The sequence below is a fragment of the Hydractinia symbiolongicarpus genome, chromosome 4, assembly GCF_029227915.1.
Source record: "Hydractinia symbiolongicarpus strain clone_291-10 chromosome 4, HSymV2.1, whole genome shotgun sequence".
NCBI classification, from domain to species: Eukaryota; Metazoa; Cnidaria; class Hydrozoa; order Anthoathecata; family Hydractiniidae; genus Hydractinia; species Hydractinia symbiolongicarpus.
The window spans coordinates 25,529,797-25,551,807 of record NC_079878.1 but is presented as its reverse complement, the minus strand read 5'-3'; the positions used below and the strand labels follow the sequence as shown (position 1 = coordinate 25,551,807).

The window sequence follows — 22,011 nt, the reverse complement described above, 5'->3', positions numbered from 1 at the left end:
GGATCAAAAAGGGAAAAATATATGTCTAGTGTAGCGCCGGAGGGTGGTCCGTCATCAGTCGGTTAGGGCGCAATTATTCCCCAATATTATTTCGGGTTTTTTGAAATGTATTTAAATTTTGGTGCGCATCTTCGGTGCGATTTTATCTATTGTTTTCACAAGGCCAGAGATTGACATATCAACTCACTCTATTTAAACAAAGAAAAAGTTACTTTGCACCGGTGTGTCACCGTTCTAGCAATACATGCAAACTTGCAAAGAGAAGTCACTTTGTTACTTCCCTGTTTGCGCCGGTGGCTTAACTTACCTTAATTTCCAAATGAGTAAGTTATATATTCTCATTTGAAACATTTTATACGAAGCGTTCGTTTCACATCACAGCAAGATATTGCAGATGATTTGTAAAAAATCAACCAGTGCTGAGCATATTGACGATCTGACTTTAGAGGACGCTGGTTTTGTTCCAAGCAGTGATTGAACGAGAGTTTTCACCTAATTATGCCAACAATAATGCGTCTGCAAAATATCCATGCCTTTATTAAAGTGTAAGCAAGATGATGCATAACGGCGAGTTTCGACTTAAACGATTGTATACCAATCGATTTGACTCTATTCGTTTAGTTAAGTGTAAACCCGCCTTTCTCGATGTATGTCCGACCACGACAAAAATATTGCGTCAGGTTTACTTGGGCGCCAATCTAATGAAAATTATCCGTTAAGCAAATGTGGTCTTAACAGCGTCCAATATTTCATAAAATGGTAGCACTAGAAGTGACGTGTGACACATGGTGGTGAGTTTGCTAACAGCTGGTGTTAGTCGTAATATATTTTTCTTACTGAGAAAGCGTATATATATTACTGAAGCTAAACGACTGTTGATACCATACTCTACCATGGTTTCAGTTAACGTAGACAAGAAAATTCACCCAGGAGGTAAGAATCAATTAGCCATTAGCTAAAGAGCATCATGATGTTAGCTAGCTAGCTAGATATTTTGTCAATAATGTACTTTTACAAAGATCGGTAGCTATATGCTCGAGCCTCCATATATAGACTAGTCTAGTAAACTAAACTCATCATTTTTCCCTTCTTGATATTTTTGATAGAGAAGAGAAAAAAGAGAGTTTAGAATAACCTACCTTGACAGTTAACATTCAAACTGACAACTGATTTCAAAATCAAAAATATTAGCCATGTGAGGGAAATTGGGAAGATGGCACACTGTGTGGGCCGTTGGATGTTGCCGGGAGTTGTCTAGTAGAGCGCGGGCTCTAATTGGGTCTGCGTAGCTCAAAATGAGCATTAAATACTCTAGGACTCTCCATCTACGCCATGGCCCCTCCTGGAAATAATAGACAGGGTATATCCCTCGATATTTGTGAGGCTAGCCATGTAAAATATGCGCATCTATCTATCTATCTATTAGCCACTTAAATTTCACAGTATATATTGTTTTTAAATATTCGCTTAATTATTTTGGAAGTCACTTTAAAACATGGCGGATTAAAAACAAACATTAATTAGCTTAAGGTAGCTAGCTAGCTATAGCTGCGACTAAAAGACAAAAAATTCTAGCTTTAGTCAAATAAAATCGCTAGAAATGGCTTAAAAACTAAAAAAGAATAATGGAGTTACCGCATAATAATTTTTAATATGTTTGAACATTTAAAAGTATCCCACCAAACTCACATTTATTGAAAAATATCAGTCAACGCACATGCAGCTGCCTGCTTGATCAATCGCCATTTAAAACACCTTTTAAGCGATGACATTTAGATAGAACGTTGTTTACAGTTGCTTGGTTGTCTTTTCTAAACAAGAAGGAATAGTATCTTATTCGTGTTAAGCATGGAAAAAGCATCCACATCTCGAAATCTTGATAGATTATTTTTCCTCACAGCACTCTCCTTCTGTGATTAAAAGTTTGAAAAAAATATACAACTGTATACTGTAATAAGGTTTTAACCACCGCGAGTGAGTGGACTAATGTCTTTAAAGTTCAAGCGGGAAATTTAAGAAAACACATGGAGCGCACATGTACAAAAAACAACACTACGATATAAAAAAACCCTTGTGTCTGGAGTTGAAAGAAGTATGACTTCACAACCCTTTTAATTAGGAATTTTTTACGACGGCAAAATCGTGCCGACGTGATTTGATACTTTTGCCAGACACGTCGGCAAATACCTATTTCACGTCGGCATACTTTTTTTTAAGAAAAGGGGTTTTTCCTTTCGTTTTCGGTGTTGTTTAAAGTTGTATATATATTTTTTGTATCATACTTAAAACGTTTTATGAAATTTACGAATAATAGAGAAAAATTTTCATTAGTTGCAGTCTTCTATCTTCTAAATCATCGTTTCGAAAACAACCCACAATCGACCACTACGAGCTACGCTACCATTTCCCCACCCACGTGTTGGACATATCGAAGCCCCTGTACCTATTCTTAGAACTGAAAATCTTCGCTTCGCACGACCTCTCTTTTTGGCACACGAACCACGTGTGTGACTGTACAAAGCCAACAAGTTCATCCTAGCTAATTCACCGACTCCTGGCCTAATTAGGAACTACGTAGACACAGATATCAACAGCCCGGCCCCTTCGTGGTTGGTAGCCTCGGTCTCACGGAAGATATACAGGCCATGCGGTTCCTAACTTGTACGGAGGTGAACGCCGACGAAGCACGGATGAATCAAGTTTGCATGATGCACTTACAGGTGGAACAGTCGTGACACATCGTGGATATCTTTCAACCCTGCGGCACTTGCATCCTCTGGTTGCTCCATTGATAACACATCATAGCGAGGCTTACCATCATCGCATGTTTTTATGACGTAAACTTCTTTTTCGTCCATGGTTTTAGCGTTGGATGAACCATCCAAACAAGACACTAAAATAAATCCTTGTTCCGTCATTCAAAGGAATAGTTATATTTTCTTCCACTATCGATTTTGATAAATGTAATACCATTTCCTTCGCAGACAAACTATGAAGGTATCCAGATCCCACATCCACATTATAAACTTCTTTCCTTTCAGTAAGTCTCTACCATGTTCGACGATAGTTTTTTCCTTACTTGAAGACTGAGCGATCTCTTGGCCTGTAGTAGGGGTTTGCTTTTCTTTGAGTCGTTGCACTGCTTTGTTATGGGTATTTGATTTCAAATGATCGACGGCATTATTTTTTTTCACTGTTGAACTTCCATCGACCCATTTTTTGACCTGCATTTTAACTTGGCCTTGTAACCTTTCTAATTCTTTTGAATTTTCTCCATAAAATTCGCTACACACTAAACATTTTATTTTTGTAACTTTCGAAGGATCACTTGGATCATCACAAAAATACTCAAATTCTTTTAAATTCCACTTTTTCACTACAGACAAATTAACCATTTTTGAAGTCTTCACTGGTAAAATGTTTGTTGTTAATAAAGTGGCACGTTTGAATCGACTTAACAAAAAGAGAAGATGTCCCTACGGGAATAAAAATTTTCTTCCTTTTTTTATGACGCAATTCGAATGAATTAAAAATAGAAAAGAACACGTGGAGGAAAAAATGAATGAATGAAAAAACATACACATGGTGGGTTCGTAGAAGAAAAAACAAAATGTAAACACAGCTTGAGTTCCCGAAAGCAATGAAAAGAAAGGATTTAAAGGAAAGAAAAGAAAAAAGTGTTTTACTGTATTTTTTTACGAGATAAGTGAAAAATCTTTATTTCTTTAAGCAACAATTTTTTTTTTTTTGAAAATATAAAAATTCTAGCGACGGCATTTTTTTGCCGACGTGATATTAGTTTTTCTCAAATCACGACGGCAATCACGTCGGCATTTGCCGCGTGCCGCCGTGAATTAAAAGGGTTGCTTCATGTCGTCTTTGTTTGAAAGAATATAAAAACTGTAAGGAAAGTAGACATCTCTTGTGGCCTATGGAGTTGCAGAGGCTGCACAAAATTGGCTTCCAACTCCTTAATCGTGATATTGATAGTGTTAATAATGACGACAGGAAAAAAAAGTGTGTAAATGGATCGGTGTGTGACAAGTGCTATAGAGGAATAGGAGTACTGGAGAAAGCAGAAGAACTCAGATTGAGGTGGAAAAACTGTAGATTTAAACGAAAATGTAAAATTGCTGACGATCAGGTAATTCATGAGCGATTTTTTTGTGTTATTCTTTTCTTTGTATCGTTGATACTATATACACTAGTTTTTTTCATAGAATGCTTCAGAACTAGATTCCTTAAATATCGTAGTTGAAAACGAGTGCAAACAGGAAATGGCAAGAGTTGAGCGTGACAATTTAATGACAGACGTCTCTGTCGATGCTTTAGTCAATTTTAATGACGCGAAATTCTTAGAGAGGATGGAAGAACTTTGCCCAATCCTGTCGGCTGCCATAAGAGGTGCAGTAGCTGGAGAGAAAGGGTAAGATCGATGACTGTCCAAGAGATACGGAGAGCAACAAAATGTTACGAATATGTTCTATACGCTTAATATTTTACAGGGTATATATTGGACAACAAGTGGCGTGTTTCGGAATCCTGTTCAAAGCAAGATATCATAAAAGCAGAGCCTGTATAGTCTCGCATCGCAATGACCAGCTGTTCATTGCCGCTGGTGCTAAGAAGCGGGCGTTTAAATGGTTCAATGCCCTTGGTGTAACCAATAGTTATCAAACTGCATTGAACAAAAACAAGAAATTAGCCTGTAATCATGACCAAGACGTTAAAGGCTGGAAAAATATGATAGAATCCAATGATCCGGAGAGTGTTGGGTACCAGGTAATACAATAATCCAGGTAAAACACATTGAGTATTAGCATAAGTTCCTTGGAAGTATCTGTACCCAGATTGAGATTATTTTGTATATATTCCATTGAATTTATGTATGGTAAATGCAAAACAATTTCATTTACACAACTCTTTGATAACCCAGTCATCACTTCTCCAGGCACTAGTAACATTGGTTTGGAACATATAGTTTCATGGTACTCAACTAGCATATCTTTGACAAGTTGTTTATCATCTTCTGAAACTTCACGTATAATCTTTTTACCAAATACTTTGGATTCTTTTTCTTCTGTTACAATTTCAAAGGGAAACAACGGACATTCATCACACTCACATTTCCTTGCACAAAATGAACAACAGTTATGGCCAGGTGACAAAGGCATTACACTGTTTCCGTCTTCATTGAATGGAGTGTACAGTGATGTCCTCAAGCAACTCTTTTCATGGCTCTGAATGTAGGATACCATAGAATTATTTACATTTCCTCTGCCCTGTGGAAAGACATATAGTATTGCATGGCAAAGTCCTTCAATGTTCCGTCCTGCTCGGCCAACCTGTTGGCAATAATCAGCGGTGTCATATGCTGGACCATAATGAACAACAAATTTAACGTTCTTCATGTTAACACCACAACCAAGTGAACTTGTTGCAACTACCAACCGAATAGTACCTGTGTCTGATGTCAGGGCTGATAAAACATTCGATTTTTGGGCTTCCAATGTTCCAGAGTGAAATAAGGCAATTAAGTCGGTAGATTTCATACCATTTCCCAAAGTTTCTCGTTCAATCATCTTACGAACGTGGTAGTAAACAAAACCACACAAAGTCACTGATCGACAGTAAATTATTACTTTATGTGTATCAGAAACCTCTGATAAAAAAGTGTCAACAATCCACTTCAGACATTGGACATTTTCCCTACTGGAAATATTCAAAACACACAATCGTATATTTTGTCTGTCACTACATACTGATATTACTCTCAGTTTTTTTGATAATCCGCAACTTCCGATAACAAGCTGGGTCAAATCAACATCCACAGTGGCACTGAGGGCAAGAATAGGTAAATCTTGACGACAGATAGACCGCATTTCACTGATTCTACCAAATGCTTCTCTGAATGGCTTGTCCTCATTGCTCATTGGTGAGGCACCCCTAAGATAAGGATATATAAACATTATAAAGCTATAAAATAAAACTTGGTTCAAAAAATGGAAAACGTTTTCATCTTTTACAGAGAGTGGCAGAAAATGAGCCTGTATCTGCATGTACAGTAAAGTTCATGCTGTTTTGCATTAAACTACACTCTCTTTTCTCTCGCTAAAAACTAAAGATGCATAGAGGAATATCATGGGGTCAGATTTAGTTATATCTAGCATCATATTATGATGGAGGATGTTATTATACAAAACATACATTCTGAAAATGCTTTCTTTGCAGCTTTGGGGCACCAATAATAAAAACACCATACCATGACACTTTGTGTACTTCATCCACAACAAGGCAAACAGCAATGTCCAGTACAAATTTAGATGAGAGAAACTGTCTCCACCTGGCATTATTAAGCCAAGATTCAGGTGTGCCAATCAAAATATTGAAATTGCCAGATATAATATCCCCATAATCATCGCAATCTAGTTTGGAAGCCTTTAATCCTTGACGCACTTAACGAATTTGCAGATGAAACTTGATCTTGGATTAAAGAAATAAGAGGAGAAACGACTAAAACAAGTGGTGAAGGTGCTATATTTAACTCCAAACACACACTTGGTAAAAGTTGGTAGATTAAACTTTTACCATAACACGTTGGAAAAATACACAAGGTATTGACTCCATTTAAAATATTTACCACAGCTTCTAATTGTTTGGGTTTAATTGAAAAAGAAAGTGGAACTAAAATGTTTGAGATGACTTTTGAAACATCCGAAACAGTCGCCATGTTCAATAAAATAAATTAAATCCATAATTTTAATCATCAGCCTCACTATAATATAATTAAAAGGGTGTAGCTTTCTTTATTAGTTTAGTTGATACGGCCACGGATCAACAAAATTGTTGCGCAACTGCCCTGCAAAAATTAGCCAATCAGAAAGTAGCAGTTGCATTCCTACGGTAGGTTAGTCCTGTCTCTCTTTTCAGCGATAGCGCGCTAAAAAAAGCAGGGTTAAAAAAGCAGGACAGCGCGAGAGCAGAAAAGAGAGACAGGTATCCTGTCTATATATAGACATGTAAAGAAGGACCACATAGCCCAAGTGGATCTGACTCAATATCTTTGATAGTTGTAGTCTTTTGTTTCTATTTTGCACACGGCTGTTTTGAAGCGGACAAAAATGTTACGAAAAAATAATTTGAATTACCCTCTCAGTTAAAACAGGATATCTCAAAAACAAAATAAAATTTTTATATTCTGTAAAAAGAATAATAATCTCAGATAAATTGTCCATATTATTAAAAAAAAAAAAAATTTGGACACCTGTCCGAAATTGGTATATTTAGGCCAAAATGTCTAAAAATAACTTAAAAATTATCATTTAGATGAATGTCTTTCACAATATCTCTAGAATAAAGTTAAGGAAACATGTTTTTTATGGTCCACAGGTTAGGTTAAATATCTGGAATGAAAATTACTTAATTTTATTACTGTCCAACATTGTCCAAAGGGTTTTTTTGGGGCCAAATGTTAGACCAATGGGAAAAACCTCCTTTAGAGCCTCAATGTGTGCTTAAAGTTTGTTTATTAACTGAATAAAAAACATTACTTTGGATTCTAAGGCCATTAAAGATGATGTAGATGACATATTAGTCTGTTTGAAAGGGTTATTTTTGGGCCAAATGTGAGAAATTATGTGAAAAACGGCCTTTAGAGCCTGAATGTATGCTTAAAATTCGTTTCTTAACTTTATAAAAAACATTACTTTGGATTCTGAGGCCATTAAAGATGATGTAGATGTAATATTTATATGTCCGAAATTGTCCAAAGGGTCACTTTTGGTTCTAAGGGTTTTCGGGCCAAATATGTGACATCATACATTAAATAAAACATTCAGAGTCGAAAGTTTCAACATTCTAGTTTATCATGCTAGTAGAAAATATCTCAAGTTGTGCATAAATAGTTTATTTATTATATACATTAAATATATACAAAGCAATCATTTCGTGTTTCTTTATAAATTGTATAAAATAGCACCCAATCTTGTGATAAAGCCAAGATTAGCTAGCTAGCCATAAACATCTTTGATTTTAACAATTTCATCTTGAGAAAGTCTTAACTAAATATAAAAAAGAAGTATTAAGTGACTTAGCTACAAAACACGATGCAAAATGCAAAACTGTAGACAAGGGTGCCGATAAGCCTCATACGCCGTAAAAAGTGCGGGCGAGTTCGGCGTTTTAAAAAAAATTCAGGTATTTGCCTGAAAAAACCCGCATAGTCCGAACAATGCCCGAAAAAAATAAAGATTCACCATAAATGACTCTCGAAGAATTATTTAAAAAGTATAAAAATTAAAATGAACTAACTATATGGTAGCTAAGTTCTTAAAAGAACTGTTTTTTATGGTTTTTGATAAGATTTACTTGATAAATAACTTATACTAGTTGTTAGCCCGTGGAAAATCCACGGGTTCGCCCGTCCTTTTTATACCGCATTGCGTGCTTCTCGCTATTGCGCAGCTTAGCTACCATTTTGCGTGACAGACAGACGGGCGTACGGACAGACGTATACGAGCATTATAATATAGATATAAACTTTATTACCTCCTTTCTCTTCAAGCGTGTTCTTTCAACTGTCGTTCGCTATGTTTATGTTACAAGGTGTTGCATTTCAGGAATGTTCCGGGGCGAGTTCGGGCGTCTTCAGGAAAGTGCGGGCGGTTTCGGCGGACAACTGTCAATTTAATTTGAAAAGTCGCCCGAACTCGCCCTTATATATGTAGGCGTTTGCTGCTTATCGGCGCCGTCTTATTGTCCAAAGGGTTAGTCAAATCTCCTTCTGCAATTTCTTAAAATCAAGGGTGCTCTAATAGCAAAACTATAATATCAAAATCCCTAGTTTACTGTTTTGTCCCTTACCTTGTGCTTTGCCAACCTTTAACTGGCTTCAAAATCTCTAAGACATTGTTGTCTCACTTTTTCCAGCCTTCTCGAAAAATTCCGCTTTCGAACTAGGATTACAGGTTGAGCAATCAAATCCAAAGTAAACACCAGAATGCCATGAATTTTTTAGGGGAAAAACATACCTAACAAAACATTAAATGTCATTGCTGTGAATCACTTAGAAGTATAAATACTTATTTCATTAAAAAAAAAAGAGATCACACTACATCAAATTTCAAATGTTAATTCTTAACATAGTGCTTTACAGGCTTGCTTCCAAAAGCAGATTTTCTTGTGGTAATTTATATATAACTGTTAGCTTGTGGAAAATTCCATAAGGGTTTGCCCGTTGTATGTATTTCCTGCATCTTTATACTTTATATACATTCTTACTCTTGTTAGCATGAAATAATAAAGTAATGATTAATTAAGTAATTGCTATGATTATAATTATGTGATTTTCGATTTAATAACTTCCCTGGAAATATAAGCTACAATTTTGAACAGACAGACAAAGTTATTGTATGAAAGGTATTATTATAGAGAAGATTGATCTTATATAACATTATTTCTATTTTAGTTGTGCTGTTGGCAATTGAACACTTAAGAGAACTTAAAGAAGATGTCACTGTAACAGAGGGAGATGGAACTTATGTTAAAATCAAGTTTGTAGTGATATTGTCTATTGTTTGTATGAGTTTGTTTTGTTAAGACTATTCACCTAAATCTGCTTTGCCTTTTCTTAATCATTTTTTAATTTCTAGGTCATCCGACAGGAAACAAGCATGATTTTCAAATTTAGCTTTTTTAGAAAAATTCGAGCCAACGTTTTTTCATTCCTATATTAGTTAAAAATGTATTAAATAACCTTTCCAAAGATATAAAACTTATTTGGATTTTTTTATTGCAAAAGATAAAAAAAAGAGTTAAAAATACACGTTTCACTAAAATAAACTTTTCTACAAAACTACTTTGTTCCCAGTTCTAATTCCAAGTGATTTAGAATCATGATACTTGTGTGTAACAAGATTGTTTTTTTTCTATAACAGCCTTGATTTGGAGTTATGTTTGGGCATAGTTTAACTAGCCACAAAACGAAAAAACCTTCCTAGATAATGAAAGTTATTTCACCCACAGAGCTTTTATAGTTTTGTAAATAAGATCCAAGACAGTGCAGTACACGAAGAATACAAAACTGTGAAAAAGTGTCTTCATTTTTTTTAAAGATCATCACTATTAAGCATATGTTTACAATATAATTTAAATATATAAAACATTATTCGCAAAACGTGAATTTTTATTTTGATTAGCGATTTTATTCTTCTTTTAACTGGAATTTTTTGCTTGCCAGAAACGGATTGTGACCATGTGTTTACTTTTTTAGAAAAGAAAAGTTGTTATGAAATTTTTAAGCAGATGGCCAAAAATAAAATAAAAGCGAGAATAAATAAAACCAATATGTTTTTCATATAACAGTAGACAATATACACGTGCTGAAGGGAATTTTTTTTTCAACTCTTAGACAGTGGACACTTGCACCTAAAAATCAAGGAGTATAAGTACAAGTATTCAGGTTAGATAGTGTGTATGTCTATGTAACCTGACTGTGCATTCTTGATTTATGCTTTTAGCAATGAAAAGATTGAAGGTGAAGGTGCTGTCAGCAGATATTTAGCAAGAAGTTTTCCATCTTCTGGACTCTATGGCAAAACTTCCCTTGAAGCGTCACAGGTACTCGTCTTTATTCACGCTTGTTAGAAGATAGTTAATAGACACAAAATCGTATTAAAACAAGAACTTATTAAAAATATCTTTTAAAATATGTTTTTTCAGGTTGACAGCTGGCTTGATTTCAGTAACCTATACTTGAAAAACACCCAAGAAATTGGTACTCCGTTGACTGAATTGAATAAATGTCTAGCTCCATCAACTCATTTAGTTGGACATGCCTTTACACTTGCTGATTTCGCTGTATGGACTGCACTTTATAGTACGTTAGTTTATGCATAATCTCACAACTTAGTTTGCAAATTCAGATCAGCAAAAAAAGCTTTACATCAAATCATTTTACAAATCAGAGTAAATAACACACAATAAAATCACCCAATTGTGATAAAGCTTAAGAAAGATTATTTTTAAATTCTATTTTTTTAAAAAAATTATGTCAAGAGAGTAGACACTGCCACCATTATGGAATACTTTTTAGTGTGATTTTAAACCTCTATATTTTTTGTGAAACATAGTTCCTTGATACTACAAATAATATAAAGCTTATGTTTTTCTAGACAACCCAAGATGGTCAAACCTTCTGGATTCAGGAAAAGCTGATATTCATGTTGGCAGGTGGTTTAAATACTGCTGTAATCAAAAGGCATTTGGTGTCATACAATCTAAATTTCCTGCTGCTGTGAGAAAAAACACAACTAATAATAAGCCTGAAACTAAAAAGGTAATTTTGGCTCTAGCAATATTGTAGCATAGTCATTAGCCTGTGGAAAATCCACGGGTTCACCCGTTCTTTTTATACCGCTTCTCGCTATTGCGCAGCTAAGCTACCATTTTGCGTTACAGACAGACAGACGTGTACGGGCATTATAATATAGATACATGTTACTTAAAGGTTGCAATAAAAATTCTTTCATCAGGGTAAAAAATTTCAAAATATTATTTATCACGATTTCCTATATTCTAAATCAAACAATGTGCTACTATTAATTATTATCAGCCCTTTAAAAAAATTCACTTACTAATTTTAAACTATGTATTTAAGTATGGACTTTCCTGCTGATGATGAAAAAGAAAAACAAGAACTGAAAAAAAGTAGTTATTAAAGAAAGACATCTTATCTAGTAATTAAAAAATTGCGTTGTACCACTAGGGATTAAAATCAACCATGGAAGTTGGTGGGAAATTTTTTGATCTTCCTGGTGCTGAGAAGGGAAAAGTTGTAGTTCGATTTCCACCTGAAGCCAGTGGGTTAGTATTAATATTGCTAGTCTAATAATATTTTTTTGTGATTATTAATTTTGAAAACATTTAGTTAAATAACTCTTTTGACTTTATTATTTTTATCAAATCATATATTAATTTAACTTGTAAAATGTTATATACAGTGAACTGTGCATAATAAATAAATTTTTGAAAACAATTTCATGTGCCAATACATGGTTGTTAGAAGCAAATGTTACGTAAATGCAAAGACATATGCAGTATTTAGAACTTAAGAACAGAATCTTTTAGTAACACAAAATTAGTTATTTTTTATGCCATCACACAAGTGTTTGTCTAAAGCTGTCTTTCATTAGCCAATGATTTTGTTAAAGTTGTGACGGTCTTGCTCAGAAAAATTTTAACTAAAAAGGTTTTAAAGGTTTTGAATGTATTATAAAGTGTTGTTCTCCATTTCAGCTCTTCCTTTAAAAAACAAGATACATGAATATATACCTTAGTAAATATAGATCACCATGTTTCACTTATTCCTAACAGTATTATTTGTATCCTTGTGAATATAGTTTTTCAATATATGATTTGTGATTTGTGTTTCTCTAAAGGTACTTACACATTGGACATGCAAAAGCAGCTCTCATGAACCAGTATTACAAAGAATTATATGAAGGCAAACTAATTATGCGATTTGATGACACTAACCCTGCTAAGGAGAATGCACATTATGAAGATGTATGTAATCTTTGTTCCCTTTTAGCTATCTTTGGTAATGTTTCCATTCAAAGGTGTAGCAAATAGTTTGTTCCAAGTTAAATACATCCTTTCCAAGTCCCATAAGGAAAGTGGAGATTATAAATAAAGATTATATTGTGTTGGAATTTTGATGATGTCTATTATACTTGTACATATATACTATCAAAACATGATTTTGCTTCTCTTTGTAGATTATTCTTGAGGACATCAAGCTTCTTCATCTGACGCCTGATCAATATACAAGAACTTCTGATTATTTTGATTGTATGTATGATTATGCTGAGCAACTGATAAAGCAGGGTGATGCTTTTTGTGACAATACACCACTGGAAGAGATGAGGAAAATGCGAGAAGAACGTCAGCCCTCACCGAATCGTGACTTATGTGAGTAGTTTCTATATTTTAAACTATCATGCTTTTCAAATTTGCTGTGAGGAGAAAAAATAAGTTACAAAGGAGTTGTTTTTTAATGTAGCGTGTGTATTTTTTTAGCTGTTGACGAAAACATGAGATTGTTCCAAGAAATGAGAAAAGGAACAGCAAATGGTTTGGAGTATTGCTTGCGTGCTAAACTCGATTACAAATCTGATAACGGATGTTTACGAGATCCAGTCTTGTACAGGTGTCGAGATGAAGCACATTTAATTCATGGCCAAAAATACATGTAAGTTAGAGCATCTCGTTTAATCCATGAGGATCTGAAAGCTTTTTTCAACTTCTTTGTTTTTTTATAGTGCGTACCCCACATACGACTTTGCATGTCCAATTGTTGACAGTATTGAAGGTGTCACACATGCTTTGAGGACGTCAGAGTACCTTGACAGAGATGCACAATTCTATTGGATCCTTGAAAAATTAGGTAAGTGGTTTAACTGCTTAAAAATTGATTTAGCAAATAATCCTTATATTATTTGATTTGTGCTGAAAGTTTGCTTTGTGTCCATAGAATAATTCAAAGTGTCAGGGTTTTCAATAGCATTCGTTAATGAGTAAAATTTTTATAAAACTATATCAGGTTTAAGGAAACCATACATCTACTCGTACAGTCGACTTGCTCTTATCAACACTGTGTTGTCGAAACGAAAACTAACATACTTAGTTAACGAAGGCTATGTAGATGGTTGGAACGATCCAAGGTTTCCAACAGTGAGAGGAATATTGCGTCGAGGGATGACTATTGAAGGTCTCAAAGAGTTTATTGTGGCTCAGGTAAGAAGATCATGTGTGGGCTTATGATTCTTAAATGAATGTGTGTGCCTGTGCTATGGATTTTAATTAATGTTAAGAATTATAACTTTCTGAAAATAATTGAGTTTTTTTTTTAATGTAAAAGTTGGAAGCACAATGTCTTCCAGGGGCTCAAAGTATAATAACAATAACAATGACAAGGACTTTTTTTCTAAAAGGGGTCATCAAAATCCAACGTACATATGGAATGGGACAAAATCTGGTCGTTTAATAAAAAAGTTATCGATCCAATTGCTCCACGATATAACGCTCTCCTGAAGAATCAAGTCATTCCAGTAACAGTGAATGGTGTGGTTGATTCTTCTGAGGAATATCCAAAACATCCAAAGGTATCATTTTAAAAATTTTGATTTATTTCTTTATTTTGTCAATTTGCCTACCAGCATAAAGTAGCGAATTACAGTAATTCTGAACAGAGAGAATGCAACTATTATTATAGAGATGAGGGTAATAATAAATGATCAAATTTTATTCCTGTTTACGTCACTAATATTAACTCCATACATTTAATTGTATTAGATAGGTTTTTTAAATTCTACAACTTTTTTTATTTTTAGGATGCGACCATTGGGCAGAAGCCTGTTTATTACTCAAGTAAGATTTTAATAGAAGGAGAGGACGCAAAGCTGATGAAGGAGGGAGAATTAGTGACTTTCATTAATTGGGGAAACCTGCGTATCACGAAAGTAAACAAAGCAGGTGATAACGTTACATCTCTTGAAGCTACTCCTGAACTTGATAACAAGGATTTTAAAAAGACTGTAAAAGTGACGTGGCTAGCCGAACATGGTGCTGCACCTTTTGTTCCGACGAAGTGCGTCTTTTTCGAGAACATTATTGATAAACCTGATCTGACGAGGGATGATGACTTCAAACAATATATCAACAAAAACACAAGGGTATTTATTTGTTTATTTGTTTTAATTTCGTGTCTGTTACAAATGACGCATTTTTGTTGCCCAAAATTTGGTTACTAATCTTTCTTGGGCTCTTTTTCTTTTGCTTTGGTGTTTATGTTTACTTGACTACACATCTGTGTGTATTTCAGAGTGAACAAGATATGCTGGGAGACCCGTGTCTCACCACTTTGAAAAAAGGTGATATTATTCAACTTCAAAGACGTGGATATTTCATTTGCGACGAACCTTACCAAGAACCAAGGTGAAAATTTCTATGTTTATTGTTTTTCGCTAATCTTGTCATACACTAGCAATTGCTTTAGGTTAAAACTGTTTTTCGCGCTTTGGGGGACTTGACACCTGAAAGTTCAATGCTAACAAAGAATTGCATGCTGGGAGGAAACTCACTTCTTGGACGTGTACAGTCTATTGTGCCTGACCTTTCCTAATAAAATTGTTTGAATTTCATAAACTCTTATTAGAAATTTTCTTTCAACCTTTTTTGTTTCAAATAGTCGGCATTCAGGAAAAGAATCTCCATGTATTTTGTTTCACATCCCTGACGGTACTTCAGCTGGTATGATGAATCAAGGAAAAGACAAAACTAAAAGCAGCAGTAGTTCAAGCTCGAAAGACAAAGGAGGGGTAAGTCAGTGTGACCACGTTATATTATCTATAGTGTGTAGGAATTCAAACATGGGAGTTTTTTGTTGTAGGGGGGAGGTAGGGCTTAATTAACATCAGAAGTGGTTGAACGTTGCTTAGACGTTGGATATTCAGTCTGGCGAACTCTCGTTTTTAAAAGCTAGGTTATTACGGACTGGTTAAAAGAGCTTTTTAAATTGTCTCTGAAAGAAATGAATGATCAAAATTCTGCAACCTGTTTTCTTTTTTCTGTTGCTTTATATGTGGTAGTTTTGTTATTTAAGTTGGTTTGGAAAAGTTTACTAAATGTTTGGAGTGAGGTGTACAGAGTTCATAATAAACGACCTTGTAACTTTCTTGCTTTAAAAAAATGGCTAATATAAAACAAGAGAACTGTTATGTAAACATACAGAGAATTCTGTTATCGCCAGGCTTTGACGTTTTAATGTCAAATTCATGATGATAAAAACAAGGAAAATGTTAAAAACTTCGACGTGTATGTATTTGCAAGTGTAATTTGTTAAGTCTTTCAAATCGTTTTTGTTACCATGGAAACATGAAGCTGAATCAACCATTTTCTTTTTTTTTTTAACAGAGAAAAAAAATTGTGATTGTTGTGATTTCTTCAAAATTTCATCACTCATATTCAGTTTGGAATTTTCTTTTTTTTCTGAAATGCTCAAAAGATCAAACTTATAAACAAAGTATTTGATGAATGGAAATTATTTTTTCATGCCATACATCTGTATTTTTTACATGTTGGTTATATTTCTTTTGATACTAATATAAATATAGACGCATATATACCTGAATTTATAGCTTTAATTTCTATTTGTTTACTATATAACTTACTGTATTTAATATAATTTTTGTTTATGTCTGTAGACTAGCAAAAAACAAGCCAAGAAAGTTGCTGCTCCTCAAAAAACCCAAACAGCTCAACTCAGCACATCAACTGAACATACATCCGAGCAGCAAGCTATATATGATAGTATTGTGGTACAGGGTGATAAAATAAGAAACTTGAAAGCGCACGGTGCAAGTAAAGTAAGTGATTGAAAATGAAATTTGAAATCCATCCCTGTTTTTTAAGTTTTTTTTGGTATTCTCAACCTTTTTTAAGGTTGTGTTTTGAAAATAGTTTTTTACCCTTTTATTATCCACGACTACTGAAACTCAGCAAATTTTTTTAAAAACAGTTTGAGGTGTCCACTCTGTCAAGACTTTTTAAAAAGAAATCAGGAATTGTCAGAAATTTCCATTATATTGTCAAAATGTGAGGTATTGCCATGATGATTTATTTGATCTGAGAAAATGTCATGAATTTTATGTTTCGATGGTTTAAGTTTACATGTTTTACGGCTTTTAAAGGTTTCAATGAGCGTTAAATTTCGGCCAAATAATAACTGATAAAATGAGGGAAATTTAAGGAGTTTTAGTCAATAAAAATGTAAGAAAGATTGAATATCAAGAAATAAGAAGGTAGCATTGAGAACCCGCCCACAGTTACGTGACAGGCTTAAAATATCAAACAAACAATGCTTTCTGACAGTATAGTTATGAGAGAATGTATGGAAGTTGAAAAAAATGAAACAGGTAGTCTAATTATGGTAAACTTGAAAAAAAATTATACGTTTTTAAAATCATTTTCTACATTATTCTTTCACTCATGTTTTCTATTATTCTCTAGGAAGATATCACAAAAGAAGTGACTGTTTTAAAGGAACTTAAAGCGAAGTACAAAACTGCCACTGGACTCGAATATTCGCCGCCGAAAACTTCAGCTACGACAACTTCTGCACCGACAAAAAGCAAACAAGCAATGCCGCCAACAGCAGTGAACGTAACCCCTGAGAGTGAAGCTCTGGTGAAGAAAATTGCAGAGCAAGGTGAGAAAATCCGAACGATGAAGGGAGCCAACGCTCCAAAGGTAAGTTTCTAGATGCGTCTCACCACTGCTTTTGTATGGAGAGGGATGCCCACAACTGGGAAGAAGGAATGATAATTTTTGGTATGCGGGGTTGACCACTGCTTGCGTGTTCCTGAGGTCCTGTAGTACTTATACTACAGTGTTGGCTTTTTTGGATACAGTGAAATTTTGACGACAATGCAAAATAATTAATAGTTGTAAGAAAATTGGATAAATCTATATTATAGCTTCTTTTCTTTAGATAACTATCTAAATGTTACCATTGTATTCACTTATCGCGATACAATTCAGGCTAATAGAAAAAAAGTATTTCACTGCAAAAAATTTTCTGGTCTATATTAGGAACAACTGCAACCGGAAATTGAGCAATTATTAAAACTTAAAGGTGACTATAAAACATTAACCGGTACCGATTATCAGCCAGCAGGAGGAGCGCGAAACCAAAAACAGAAAAAGGAGAAAAAACCTAAGGAGAATGCAGCGAAGCCTCCACCAAAGAAGAAAGAACAAGCTGCGGAGGTGTCACGTGATGCTGCTGATGCTGCCAAGAAACAAACGCGACTTTGTATAGAAGCCAAAAAAGAGGAAGCTCTAAGTGACTGGTATTCACAGGTACAGTATTTTTAGTGTGCGTTGTTTTGGTCTTGATAATATTGACTGTTTCACATCATCATTCGTTTCCATTAGACCGCATTTTCCGCTAAAAAAAAAATTCAAACTTATTTTTTTCAAAGTTTTTTTTAGCAAGCTCGTGAGCTTTTGCGCTATGACAAAAAGTACAGTCGAATGGAAACGAACCTTAATTCGGATTTTAAAAAAATAGCGTGATGTTAAGCCACGGTAATATTTTAAAAGTTCTAAATGAGCTTTATGTAATGTAAGATTTAAAATACAATGTTTATTAGTTGTATATCATAAAAAGTACTGATCAAGTCGAGACTTCTTGCTTTCGAACTTCTGTCATTCTAAAATTTCTTAAGCGAAGTTTGAATAAAGATTCTTTTTGTTGTTTTATCAGGTTATCACGAAATCGGAATTAATCGAATACTACGATGTCAGTGGTTGTTATATATTGCGCCCTTGGGCGTTTGGTATATGGGAAAGGATTGTTGCTTTCTTCGACAAGAAAATCAAAGACTTGGGCGTTGAAAACTGTTACTTTCCCATGTTTGTGTCGCAAGCTGCGTTAGAAAAAGAGAAGGATCATATTGAAGATTTCGCCCCTGAGGTAACAAGCGAAACGTTTATTTTATTAAAAAAATTGTAGTGAAAGCAGCATTTTAGTCGGCTGTATTTCCATAACTGCCTATATTTTTGCATGTGTTAAATTGTATTGTATTTTTTTTAGGTTGCTTGGGTCACTAAATCAGGACAGAGTGAACTCGCTGAACCAATCGCTATTCGTCCAACTAGTGAAACCGTCATGTATCCTGCATATGCAAAATGGATTCAATCTTACCGTGATCTGCCATTACGTTTGAATCAGTGGTGCAATGTCGTGCGATGGGAGTTCAAACATCCACAACCGTTTCTGCGTACTAGAGAGTTTCTTTGGCAGGAGGGACATTCAGCATTCGCTGGAAAAGAAGAAGCTTGTGAAGAGGTATTTTTATATTTTATTAATTGATCAAATTCGTAACTCAAATTCATTACATCAGCAAAGTGTTTTTTAAAATAGTTTTACTCTTAAAGGCATAGTCTTCACAAAGTTATCTGCGCTGTAAATGTTGTGTGACTGATAAAGTAGATTTTCTACAGGTCGTACCTAGTTTATTTATTATAATAATACATCACGTGTGTGTGTTTGCACGGTTATGTGATAAAATTATAAACGAGAAGACAATGCCACAAATACACTCGTCTGAGGATTTACTTTTGTTGATAATGACATTAGAGTCGATTCGGATTCTAGGTTAACTGTGATATCTCACTGCTTAATTTATGGCTTATTTAGCAGCCTGAGGATGAAGGATAGTTCCTAGTTAACACACTTGTTAAAAAACGTTCAATGTTTTTTGATACTTTTCAGTTGTCTTTTTGTTGACTAAAACATATTTACTTCAGGTTTACACCATTCTTGGATTCTACGCGCAAATATACACCGATCTACTCGCTATCCCCGTTGTCAAGGGACGGAAAACGGAAAAAGAAAAATTCGCTGGTGGAGACTTTACCACAACATGTGAAGCTTACATCCAGGCCAGTGGACGTGCCATCCAGGGAGCTACATCTCATCATCTGGGACAGAACTTCTCAAAAATGTTTGGTATTGAAATCGAAGACCCAAGTAAGCCGGACACAAAGGAGAAATTGTTTGTGTACCAAAACTCGTGGGGGTTAACAACAAGGACTATTGGTGTTTTGGTTATGGTGCATGGTGATAACAAAGGGTTGGTGTTACCACCAAGAGTGGCAAACGTTCAGGTAAGTCTTACTTAAAAATATAGACATACACCTTGCACTAATTTTTGCGCTGTTAAATAATCTATTTCGCGCGTAGTCATACCCCAACATGGAACAAGGGAAAAAATGTAAATTTCTGAATTTTAGAAAAAATTATAGATTCTTGCGCAATAACGAATATTTTGCGCAATTGCGCGAAAATTAGTATGCGCGAAAATTAGAATGAAGAATCTATTAAAATACCCGTGTACGTCTGTCTGTCGCGCAAAATAGTAACCGCATTAGCAAGACATGAAATGCGGTAAATAAAAGACGGTCGAACCCGTGGATTTATTCACGGGCCACCGACTGGTAAAGGTCTAGTATGGATACAACTTCTTACGTCAATACCTTAATTTATTTATTAGGTTATTATAGTTCCAGTCGGTTTAAACGTTTCGTTAAGTGATGAAAAACGAAAAGCGGTAATGGAAGCATGTGAAGAGTACACCAAAACGTTAAAGAATTTCGACGTACGAGCAAAATGCGATTCTCGTGAAAACTATTCACCGGGTTGGAAATTCAATCATTGGGAATTAAGGGTAGGCATAAATTAATTTACAAATATTTTCACTAAGTAAAACGAAAAGTAGATTTTCTTACAGCAATTAATATGCAAAATTCTGTGTCTTTGTTTTTACCTCGAACCCTTTTCAAGGCAGTGAATACGAACCATTTTGTGTTCAGTAAAGGGTTGGAACAGAAGAAGTAAAATATTTACCAAGGATTTAGCAGTTTATTTGTTGATGTGAATATGATGCTCTAAGTTATCACGCTTAACTATTTTTTCTTGTTAGGGAGTTCCAGTTCGTATTGAGCTCGGCCCACGAGAAGTTGAAAATGGAGAATTTGTGGCAGTGCGTCGGGACACTGGCGAGAAGGTGATCTTTGTTATTTATGTTGACAGTTTTTCACTTCTTAAGAGCAACGTTTGACTCAGTTTCTTGTTTACATAGATCACGATGAAGAAAGATGGGCGTGTCCATCAACTAACCACTCTCCTTGACACCATACAGTCTGACATGTACGCTAGGTAAGTTACCTGGCACTAAGCAGTGCATTTTTAGTGGCACTTTTAAAGAACATGTTTTTACTTATCTTTATATTTGTAGTGCAACTAAGCAGTTGGAAGAAAATCTTACAGTCACAACATCGTGGCAAGAATTCAACGATATGCTTGCACAAGGAAAAGTGAGTATGATTTGTGCTTAAATTTCTGTATCATGTGTGTTGCAGTTAGATGGATTGATTTGACTAAAAAAGACTATGCATTAATGTCAGTATTGTAAATTATTGTTTCGTAACACATTCTGAGATTTTACCAGGCAGCCCTGTAATTTGCTAGGATATTACCAGAAGTTTTCCCTTACATGTGCGTTTACAACCAAAGACTTTGTTCTCGATAAGATTTTTTTTATCTCGACCTTAAATTTCGCCATGTTTGTTGTTTAGATTATCCAGGCTCCATTCTGTGGCGAAATAAAATGTGAAGAAGCCATCAAGAAAGAGAGTGCGAGGTAAATGTTCAGACTATTGGTTAATTTTTATTTGTGTAAGGGTTGCAAGATTTCAGGTGAAACAGTAGGATAAAAACGGATTCTTAAAGCTTAGACAAGTTCAGGGGGAATTAACTTGACTTTATAATTGATAAGTTGAGGCTGTTTTCTTGATAAATTGAATGGCTAAAACATTGCCACTTTCACCTTTTTTAGATGAAAATTCACCAATTTATTAACACCCTACCCAACTATTTATCCTCAATGAGACTCCCCTCCAATTAGATTACTAAGTGTATTTGTTCTTACTGACTTTCAATTATTTTATTTTACATTTAGAGAGGACCCAACTGATGCCGGTGCTCCTTCCATGGGTGCGAAGGGATTGTGCATTCCTTTCGAGCAGCCAGCGCAAATCACCACTGAGAAATGTGTCCATCCAGGTTGCGACAAACCCGCCAAGTTTTACACCTTATTTGGGCGTAGCTATTAGAGATATTATGTTTAGACATATTTCGAAATATTTTTTCAGGATTCTATTTTAATGCCATGACGTAGATATTGAAAATTGTTCTGTTCCCTGTTTTCCGAGGTTAGCATCTGCTTCTAAATTCGTATATAGATAACTAGAAAAAGAACGTAATTTTTTCACAGAATGTTAGTGGTCGCTATTTATTTTTTGTGATAGATATTTTTACCTATTTTCAACTGATAAACAATGAATAGAAAAACACATAATTTTCAGACCGTGTAGTCACTTCCACCC

At 34.8% G+C, this 22,011-nt stretch overlaps 1 protein-coding gene across 1 annotated transcript; it reads left to right on the top strand.

Moving 5' to 3' along the window:
* Positions 1-750: 750 nt before the first annotated feature.
* On the top strand, positions 751-21,989 carry LOC130642031 (bifunctional glutamate/proline--tRNA ligase-like). The gene is made up of 27 exons (XM_057449098.1): positions 751-933; positions 9,467-9,551; positions 10,518-10,617; positions 10,720-10,876; positions 11,172-11,335; positions 11,765-11,862; positions 12,438-12,564; positions 12,777-12,969; positions 13,078-13,249; positions 13,320-13,444; positions 13,601-13,794; positions 13,992-14,162; positions 14,391-14,732; positions 14,882-14,994; positions 15,248-15,377; positions 16,263-16,424; positions 17,068-17,307; positions 17,650-17,919; positions 18,326-18,535; positions 18,656-18,910; positions 19,372-19,731; positions 20,118-20,291; positions 20,547-20,630; positions 20,706-20,782; positions 20,862-20,940; positions 21,202-21,266; positions 21,585-21,989. The coding sequence occupies exons 1-27, from the start codon at positions 786-788 to the stop codon at positions 21,736-21,738; spliced, it is 4,449 nt and encodes a 1,482-aa protein (XP_057305081.1). The 5' UTR covers positions 751-785; the 3' UTR covers positions 21,739-21,989.
* The last annotated feature ends 22 nt before the right edge of the window (positions 21,990-22,011 follow it).

Bases quoted from the DNA above. Each gene is read 5' to 3' on its own strand.
- LOC130642031 (XM_057449098.1), top strand. From the start codon at position 786: ATGGTGGTGAGTTTGCTAACAGCTGGTGTTAGTCGTAATATATTTTTC. The intron at 13,795-13,991 runs GTAAGAAGATCA...TTTTTCTAAAAG, and splicing joins AAGAGTTTATTGTGGCTCAG to GGGTCATCAAAATCCAACGT. The intron at 18,911-19,371 runs GTATTTTTATAT...TATTTACTTCAG, and splicing joins AAGAAGAAGCTTGTGAAGAG to GTTTACACCATTCTTGGATT.